Genomic DNA, 9,757 nt, shown 5'->3' with positions numbered 1-9,757 from the left:
CATTAATTTATTTTTTTAACTGAAAACAAAACGAAATAAAACAAAAAAAATTAACATCTCACAACTGTACATAATGATCGTATCAAAAATTTGTATTTTTAACAGTCATTCTAATAAAATTACACAGATTTACGAATTTAATATCATTATTTTACAGATATTTTTAAAGTTGTTTTCACCATTTTTACAGTTTTTGAGCATTGCAGTATTTCACAGGGTTTTTATTTTTATTTTTTATTTTTTTATTCTTGCTGCCAGATTTTCACTATTTTTATTAATTTTTTCCTTTACACTGTACCTGTTCAGGAGTGAGGGGGTTCTCAAACTTAAAGATCTGCATCTAATTTTATTTCAAGGTCTGAGGACAGTTAGTGACACCAGTTGATCAACTCACGTGTAACTTTTAAGCAACATACATTTAATTTCAAGACAGTCCAGGCTGTCAAAGTACATTCAAGTTGCGTCAGTGTGACCCCTGAACATATCTCTTGTGATTGGGCAAGTACGAAGCCTCAGAAAGTTAGTCCATGATTATTTATGACTCACAGATATTCTTACATTTACGCTTGCTGCGGAAATTGTGTACTGTAGAAAATGAGGCACATTCTGAATGTACAAAATAAGTAATAACTTTGCAATGATGGTGCTGTTAACAACATGGAAATAAGCCACATTAAAACCACGTTCATCCAGGAATCGCTGTGAACGTTCAACGTCACGAAGCATTTATTGATCAGCAGAGAATTTATTTCAAAAAAGGAAATTTCATAATGTGTCATACTGGGTCTGGATTGATGAAATGTGCACAGAACTGAAATTGTGTTGATGGAGTTGTGAATTAACTTATAAATTAACAACAACTGAAGATGTGTTCATAGAGTCTCCTCATGTCTTTGCTACAGAAACAAAGCAGAGAGAATGAGCAGCCCAGACTGACGGCTGATCAGCTCAGAAACAGAGCAATCAAGACACCAAAACTTCTGAGCTTCACAAGTCAAAACAAGAGAGTAGCTGTTTTTTAAAAAAAATATAATTGTCAACTGATTTGCAAACATGTGCAACTATGGAAAAACAAAATGCAAGTCTGGCTTGTTTCCATCAACTGCACATAAAGCAGGCTGTGTGGTGTCATCAGAAGGTGGAGGTGCAGCCACGTCCCGCATGGTTGCCACACATAATAGTTTGTTCCTCCTGCTGCCAAAAATAACTGATTAACCCTGTTGATGCAGAGCTTTTCTCCTCATGAAAGTAGCACCGACAACTGTTCAGCCATTGAGAATGTGGTTGGCTGAGAGCACATCAACCAACCACTGGACTAGTCGACTCTAGTATTGTTAGAGCTTTGTATGGTGCTGTGTGAGCCATCTGTAATCTATAAATAAAAACTGTCCACGAATAAATGAGGACATAATTAAAACCTGTTACACACATGGGCAAATGAAAACAGATAAATTAAAGCCCATCTTTTCTCACATCATCTTAGGATGAGGACACCCGGGATCTTTCTGCATGGAGTCTCCATGTTCTCACCGTGCAGCGTGGGTTCTCTCCGGGTTCTTCCTCCCACAAGGTCCAAAATCATGTTGAGGTTAATTGGTGATTCTAAATTATCCGTAGGTGTGAATGTGAGTGTGCTTGGTTGTCTGTCTCTAAGTGTGGCCCTGTGATAGACTGGTTACCTGTCCAGGGTGTCCCCTGCCTTCACCCTGAGTCAGCTGGGGTAGACTCCAGCCCCCCCGTGACCCTAGTGAGGATTAAGCGTGTATAGATAATGGATGGATGGATGGAGAAATGAGCGTTAGATGTGACAGAGAACTTTAAATGATGGCTTTTTACTTCAAATAATGAGGATTTTTTTTCTTCATGCAGCATGTACTCTTTGATTGAATGCTCAAAGGATAATAATGTGTGAAAAACATATCCTCAATGAGTCTTTCTCCTTTTTTAAAACACAAAAAAGCAACATTTTGAGCATGATGGTGGCTCTATGTACTGCAGCTCTGTGCACCAGGCTCTCCGTCCACCCCTGTTCCCATGAGAATGATCTCCAGTTGGGGCAGAAGCCACTGTGTAACCTCTCTGCTTTCCCCCTGAGGACCAATTGGCTAACTTTAAGTGAGCGTCTCGCCCCCGCCAAAAATGAAGATGTATGCCGCAGCAGTAACAGTAGATGGAGGTCAGGCCGCGCTGAAAATACGACTGTACTATGTCAAAATAAATAAGTTGTTGGTGGTAAAACCATGAGAGCAGCGTATGTTTTTTTAAAAAGTGGATAGTGCAGGAACAAAATCTTCCAAACAGAATGGTTTTATCTCAACACACTTTTATCTTCCTGCACAAATCCATAAGTGTGCTTCTTATCTCGTGGCTTTTCTTAAGAATTTCATCCACATTTGTATCGGTCAACTCCTGCAGTACAGTTTATCACTGTGCAAATAAACGCAGTAATTGACAACTGACATGGAGAGCTTGTTTTTCATAAGCCTGGGACCAAGCCATCTGTCTGGAACTAATCTCTGTATGTATTTCCATGTAGAGGGAAGAGCGGCTGAACAGATGAGAGGCAGTGAGGAGGTACATCCTGCGACGGAGAGACAGCTTCTTTTTTTTTTTTTTTTAACCTAAAGTACGTGGGCTGTGTGGTTTGCCTTGGCCCAGTGATCTCCCATGATGCCCCAGAGCATGGCTGTGTTTAGAGGACAAAGTAAAATCTCTCCAGCTTCTAGTTGCCAACTCAGCATGAATGCCCATACAAGGCATCAAGATTTACTTCAGAACTGAAAGATTAGTCAAGAAAGAAGATCACAGCAGCTACTGCACCACTTTAAGATCTCTCTTTCTTCAGGTTCTTTTTGTCTTTCCTACTTGAGTTTCTTTTTGTACCCTCTCCTTCTCTTATCTGGCTGTTTCTCTTTTAGCTTCTCCCTCTCCCTTCCCTTTTTATTCTGTTAATCTTCCCCTTTTTCTGGTTCATTCCTTCTTTCGTCTCTTTCCTTTTTTTTTTTGCCTCAGCCCACAAATAGAGAGGGTACTCTAATAGACCTCCCTCAGGTCTCCTGTCCCTCCACTCCTCCCTCTCCTTCGTCTTTTCTCTCTCCTCCTCTTCCTCCCCCTCTTCCCTCCCTCGCTCATTCCTCCTTTTCTCAGCCAGCCCCAGATAAGAAGGGGGCAGAAGCAACTCTCTTCAGCCACTTCTGAAACTGGAGCCACCAGACAAGAGTGGGAGTTTTCTTTTATCATCTTTTATTTTCTTCTGTTTTCCTTTATTTCTGGACATTTGAGGATAGAGCGGTCCATTTCAGAAGCCTTTTATTTACATGCAGCTTTTAAATCTTCCCATATTGCTTTTTAAACATCTCCACTTTGGGCATCACTCTTCATCATCCTCACATTGCTTCCACTCCCTTTATTATCTGTTCAGCTTTCTCTTCATCCACATTTTTTCCTGGGTGGATTTGGATCTTCACCGCTGAGGACAGGAGGGAATTTCAAAGACCTGCTCAATGTCAAGCCAATGGACCCACCCTGAAAAGTTTTCATCAACAGCGCAGGGAACAAAATTAACACCCAAAAGAGAAGACAGAAGAGCGGATGAGCTTCTTTGCCGCAGCTGAGGAGAGAACAGGTGTTGCTTTCTGCTACTTGTGCTCCACAAGGAAAGTGATCAGTTGAAATTTAGACAAACGCACTCAAGAGATTTTGTTACAGGCTCAGACTCATGGATTGATTGTCAGGTGCAGAAACTCCTGCACACGGATGCTTTCCTAAAGTGAACCAGGGTCAACGTGTGACTGAGCTTCTCTTGACCCTCTCGTCAGAGCGAAAACATTTAAACACAGGTGAAGAGCGTGTCATGAAAGGCTTAAATCTCAGCCGGGGTTTGCTGGTTCTTCTGCTGCTTTGGACCTTGTCAGCCGCCACCGATGCGGCCGGTGCCGCGAGTGCAGAACGAGGAGGAGCTGGAAGAAGCCAGAGAAGAGGAGGAGGTGGAGGAGGTTCAGAGAAGAGGAGGAGGTTTCACCGCATCCAACATGGCCAATGCAGCTACACCTTCATCCTGCCGGAGCTGGACGGATGCCAGGGCGCAGGAGGACCATCGCAGACCGAGCAATATGGTGGCTCTCGTGGCGGAGCGAGCGTCGTGCAGAGAGACTCGCCGCCTGTAGACGGTGAATGGTCGGCTCAGAAACTGCAGCACCTGGAGAGCACGATGGAGAACAACACGCAGTGGCTGCAGAAGGTAAGAGACAAACCAGCTGCTTTTCTTTCTGGTACATCTAACGCACGTCTCATTCCGTTGCTGGTGTTTAGACGAAGATGAGTTGGTCAGCAGTGAGAGAAGAGTTGCCTTTACAATCTGCTTCGGTTTGCATTTTCATGAGACCAGACAAAAGCAGTTATGTTTAACAGAGTAGTAAAGTTCTGTCGAAACTATACAGCAGCTTTTATTCTACTCGCCAAATCCTCCTCTGACAGAAGAGACTCACCACTGGGTGCATTCATAACAGTGGAATCAACACTGATTAGAGGCTGCACATAACACTGGAGAATGGCAGAGCGTGTGTTGCCACATGCTGCTGATGGATGCCCCATTCTGAGCCATTTAACCCTTTAATAGACACAAAACAAGAAAATATGCATTAGACACCAAAGTAACTCAAGATTCCTTCAAGACAAACTCAATGTACTTCTGCCGCTGTGCACACAGTGTGTGTCTTCGTTTATGTGTCTCAGTGTGTGTGCTTTGGGGTGTAACACCTTAAGTTTTCTTGTGTGATGATCTGTAGGAGAGAGAGAGAGGAGATCAGCCCAGTGCATATTGGGAGTTCTCCAGCAATCTAAACCTATGGCGGCATAACTAAGGGACAGCTCAGGTGATCCTGAGCAGCTCTAACTATGAGCTTTATCAAAGAAGAAAGTTTTAAGCCTGATCTTAAAAGTAGAGAGGGTGTCTGCCTCCTGAACCCGAACTGGGAGCTGATTCCATATCAGAGGAGCTGATAACTGAAGGCTCCCATTCTACTTCTGGAAACTCTGGGTACCACAAGTTAACCTGCAGTCTGAAAGCTAAGAGCTTAGTTAGGATACAGTATATATATATATATATATAGGGTACAGCAAGATCTTTAAGATAACATAGAACATAGAACTGGTCATTAAGAGCTTTATATGTGAGGAGGATTTTAAAGTCTATTCTGGATTTTACAGGGAGCTGGTGACAAGAAAGTAGTTCAGGAGAAATATGGTCTCTCTTACTGGTTCCTGTCAGAACGCTGGCTGCAGCATTTTGTATCAGCTGGAGGTTTTTAAGAGAATTATTGGGACATCTTGACAATAAGAAGTTAAAATAGTCCAACCTAGAAGTTACAAATGCATAGACTAATATTTAAGGACAAATCTTGATCATCAATCATCCAGGCTGTTATGTCCTTCAGACATGCCTGGAGTTTGACTAAGTGATTGGTTTCCTTTGGTTTTATAGAGAAATATAACTGGGTGTCATCTGCAACACTGGACAACATTATTGGAAGTAAATAACATTGGTCCTAACACAGAACCCTGTGGAACTTCATAACAGGCGTATCTCCTTGCTGTCTAACTGCTGACTGGTCTGGCATGGTGTGCATAAACTCTGCATAAAGTTGTAAAAAAGGTTTAACTAGCTGTCTGAGCTTCATGTTAACGCTAAGCAAGGCTTTTCAAAGAGAGCGCAGCTGTAGCTGCTAAGACTGTTAACTTTCAGGAGCAGCAGGACGCTAATAGCAGGCTTCCAACAACATTGATGATCTGCTCTGACAATAAATACTTTTCAGAGGTGGCAGTAAATCCTGACAGATTTCCTGGACTGATAAAGTTGCTGCATGAGTGTTTGTGGACATCAGTTCCAGCTGAGCAGCCGGTAGACTAACCACAGTGAACAAGTCAGAAGGACAGTTTTGATATAAACTGCTGTGACGATTACTAATGTTGCAGGTTATTTGCTGTGGATGATTGCAGCTTGTTTGCTGTGTGTATTTTTACTGTTTAATTTGTAATTCAAGTAACCTATGAATCATACAGGGAGGCTCCTACTCCGGCCTCCACCGAGCTGAAAACGAGAGCAACCAGTAGATGTTCTAGTGCAACGACAGCAATAAGAAGTAGAATTACTAACAGGAATCAGGTCATGTCTCTGTGAAATGCAGAGGAACTGAATACTAACTACAACCACAGACATGACTAATAATCTACAACCACGTTGCTCCTTATTACATTAGCAGACTAATTTGATGTGAAGCACATCATCACTCACTGGGCTGTTGTTGGTCTGACTAAATAACACTGACCAGTCACCTGAGAGTCACATTAACAGCAGCAATGATCAAAGATAGAAGTAAGCTGAGTTAATACAGAAGCCTCAGACCACACAGCGTCTTCCTGGGTTGTTACAGCCTTCAGTCAGACTCCTGCTGATGTGCAGGTTGAAGTGATTTGAGTGCAGCAGGTGATGTTGATCCATTTCATCAGATTAATGAAAGAAAACATTTGTAAACGCAGGGAGTCCCCATTCATCATCATAAGGATCAGTTAAGCGTTTCAGAGGAATGAGAGCTGCTGCCTGAGTAATGCTGCTGTTTCACAGTTAACAGCAGATTTATTTAGGATTCTGAATACGTTGGCTGTTTGGGTCCAGAAAGCTGACACCTACTGTTGGTTATATAAGGAAAAGAAAAATCAGCCACTTCCTTGACTTATCACAACTCACATCATTTTCAAGCAGGCTGGGATCCTGACAAGTTAGGAAGTAACTAAATAGTCCTAAACGTCGGAGTTTAAAAGAAGTTGTTTCACCTGGTTGTTAGCAAACTTGGTGATATTCCACCAAACATGAAACCAGTCTTCGCTACAAAAGGAGAAGCCTGTCGAGTTCTTCTTGAACTTCTCTAATCTAGTTTTTTTAGCAATTTCCCCTCCGTCAGAAACGCTCAGAGTGTTCCCACATTCTGTTGCCATTGCCGAGTTGGGCAGCCTCTTTCAGACAAGACTTAATGTAGGTGTGATGTAACCTCCTCACATACGTCTAAATGCGGCTTTCGACATCAACAGAACAGCCACAACCTGACAGACGTGTTTCTCAACAGCAGAGTTTGAGTAAGTGACAGTAAATCCACCATTTAGTGTTTCATCACACTCGACTGTAACAACATGTGATTCATTGAATATATTAGATGTGAGGGGCAGTGATTCTCACTGTCGCCTGTCTCTGTGGAGTTTCCATGTTGTTATAAGCGTCACTCATAAGATTTACTTTTGACATTACTTTTACTTGCTTTAGTGAGTTTTTTCTCTCTCAAATTCTTATATTTGTTTAATATTTTAGAAATTCTGATTAATATATTGGATCTATTATTTTATAGTGGCATCAATCTGACTCCGTAGACAACCCTCTAAAGGATAAATATAATTCATTGTAGTTTATTTTGCATGTTATATGCTTTTGACTTTAAGTAAAAACAGCAGCAATATTATATATATATATATTTTTTCACACATTAAATTATTAGCTGATCAAAAAAACACCCCCTAAACACTAATGTTTAAGATGAACAACCAAAAAAATATCATCGTATCAGTCTTTTTTTTTTAGTTCTGACAACTTCTACAGAAACTGTATTTAGTATATTACTATATTAAGTTCAAGGAGTAAGCATTAACACATGTTTTTAGGTTGTTAAGGAGGAGAAAAAGTATTTTATCAAGCCATTTGAATTAATTTAATACAACTTGGGGGGCAGCACGGTGGCTCTGTGGTTAGCACTCACATTGGGTCTGGGGTCTTTCTGCGTGGAGTCTCCACGTTCTCCCCGTGCAGCGTGGGTTCTCTCCAGGTTCTCCGACTTCCTCCCACACAGTCCAAACACATGTTGAGGTTTACTGGTGATTCTAAATTGTTGGTAGGTGTGAATGTGAGTGTGCTTGGTTGTCTGTCTCTTTCTCAATTGCAACACCCAGATCGCGGGAGTAATTATTTGATGATGTTTAAATGTTGCTACAAATCACATTTTCCAGATTTGTTTGGTACTAAACACGCTGGTTGGTTCTGTTTGATACACGTCGCAGCAAAAATCACGTCAGCATTTTTACATTTTTCTCACTGAAACAGAAAGAAACTAGAAGTACAATTCTAAATCATGATGTCTGTCAAAAATATTAACATTTTTTATCTCTAGCTTGAAGTGAATCCATGTTTTTNAAGAACTTCATAAGAATGTTTCCACTGTTTTAGTTAAATATAAGAACTATTCAACAACATGTAGTGGAGATTTATTTTCGACCAGTTCTTTTTGTGGGGCCAGTAGTCTGAGTAATAACTGAGAATCCGATAACAATATCAAAACAGAAACACACAACATGAACAAGCTGTTTTGATAAAGATGACTGTCATTCAAATAAGCAGGACATGTTGCACTGTAAAAGACAACAGCATCCATACCTGCATGTCTCCACCAAGGTAAACATCAGCTGGTGACCTCAACAACTTCTCATTCTGCTGTGACTTGGCTGAAATGAAATCTGCAGAGCTTTCATGTCATGTGAAATATCTGCTGTGCAGCTCTTTTTATGAAGACAAGATTCAGATTTCAAATCCCAGTGTGACTATTTGTTAGGCTTCTGTGGCGTTGTGAAAAAGTTATTGCAGAGAAACTTGGACCATCCCAACCCAAGCGTCCTTGATCAAAACACTGCAGGCTGACCTACTTCAGGATGTATTCCCTTCATATAAAAAGCTGTAAAAGTCTGTTCTGATCTTCATGGGTTGTTTATGCTCCACAGCATCTAAAGTAACAGCTGTAGGTTCTTGTTCTTGAGATACTGAATTTACTCCCCTGCTGGGAATAACTGGGAGATGATTATTGAGAACTGGAGGCTATGCTGGGAATGTTTGTAAGGATTTTACCATAGCAGTGTGTTTCATGATGGAGCTCTGCAGTGTTGGGATGTTTAAAACCAGCTCATAAAGAGCTTTGACTGCTGTGAGCTGGTGGTTTATGGTCTGATAATGTAAAGTCTCACGGCTGTGTGTTTCTGTTACACAGTCATGTATCGTGACTGCGATTGCTGCAAAATCATCAGATTTTCTTTTCTTACTCGGGGGTTTGATCTTATTCCACGGGATCAAAATAAGATTGGACGGGACACCGAGTTACACAACACGAGCTATAAAAGTAGAAATTAAAAACACAAATAGCAGCACTAATGCAGGAAATGGAATCACAGGGGATGTGGTCATGAGTGGGAGAGTGTGTGTTGCTGCTTGTGTGTCTGCTGTATATTTCCATGAGAATGTGACGTGAAGAAAGTCATTCAGAAAAACACATGCATTAGTTCATCTGCAGACATGGTGACATGATCAGTGATAGATGAATCACAACACTGGTATTTATTGACTTATCAGCCTGGCAACATAATGGTTATGCTGGTAGATCTTTTTATTCTTGAAGTTTTTTCAAATATTTCATCTATATAAGATTACATATACATTGGTAAATGTCTCATTTCAAGGGCACCTGTCAGAGAAGTTGATGTTTAGGGCGGCTGTGACTCAGGTGGTAGAGCGGGTTGTCCTCCAATCACAAGGTTGGTGGTTCGATATCCTCGCCCCTCCACAGTCGAAGTGTGCTTGGGCAAGACACTGAACCTGAAGTTGCTCCCAATGGCAGGCAGCACCTTCCATGGCAGCTCTGTCACCACTGGTGTACGAATGTGTGTGTGAATG

General features: G+C 41.3%; 1 protein-coding gene across 1 annotated transcript in view; it reads left to right on the top strand.

Moving 5' to 3' along the window:
• The first annotated feature begins 3,226 nt into the window (after positions 1-3,226).
• The window catches only part of angpt4 (angiopoietin 4), an 82,628-nt gene continuing 76,097 nt past the window's right edge, over positions 3,227-9,757 (top strand). Inside the window, exon 1 of the mRNA XM_008300430.1 lies at positions 3,227-4,240. Within this exon, the coding sequence (XP_008298652.1) occupies positions 3,854-4,240 (387 nt within the window). The 5' untranslated portion in view covers positions 3,227-3,853. The remainder of the gene's footprint in view (positions 4,241-9,757) is intronic.

Source organism: Stegastes partitus, unplaced genomic scaffold, assembly GCF_000690725.1.
Source record: "Stegastes partitus isolate 25-593 unplaced genomic scaffold, Stegastes_partitus-1.0.2 Scaffold1540, whole genome shotgun sequence".
NCBI lineage: Eukaryota > Metazoa > Chordata > Actinopteri > Pomacentridae > Stegastes > Stegastes partitus.
This window is presented reverse-complemented; position numbering and strand designations above follow the sequence as displayed.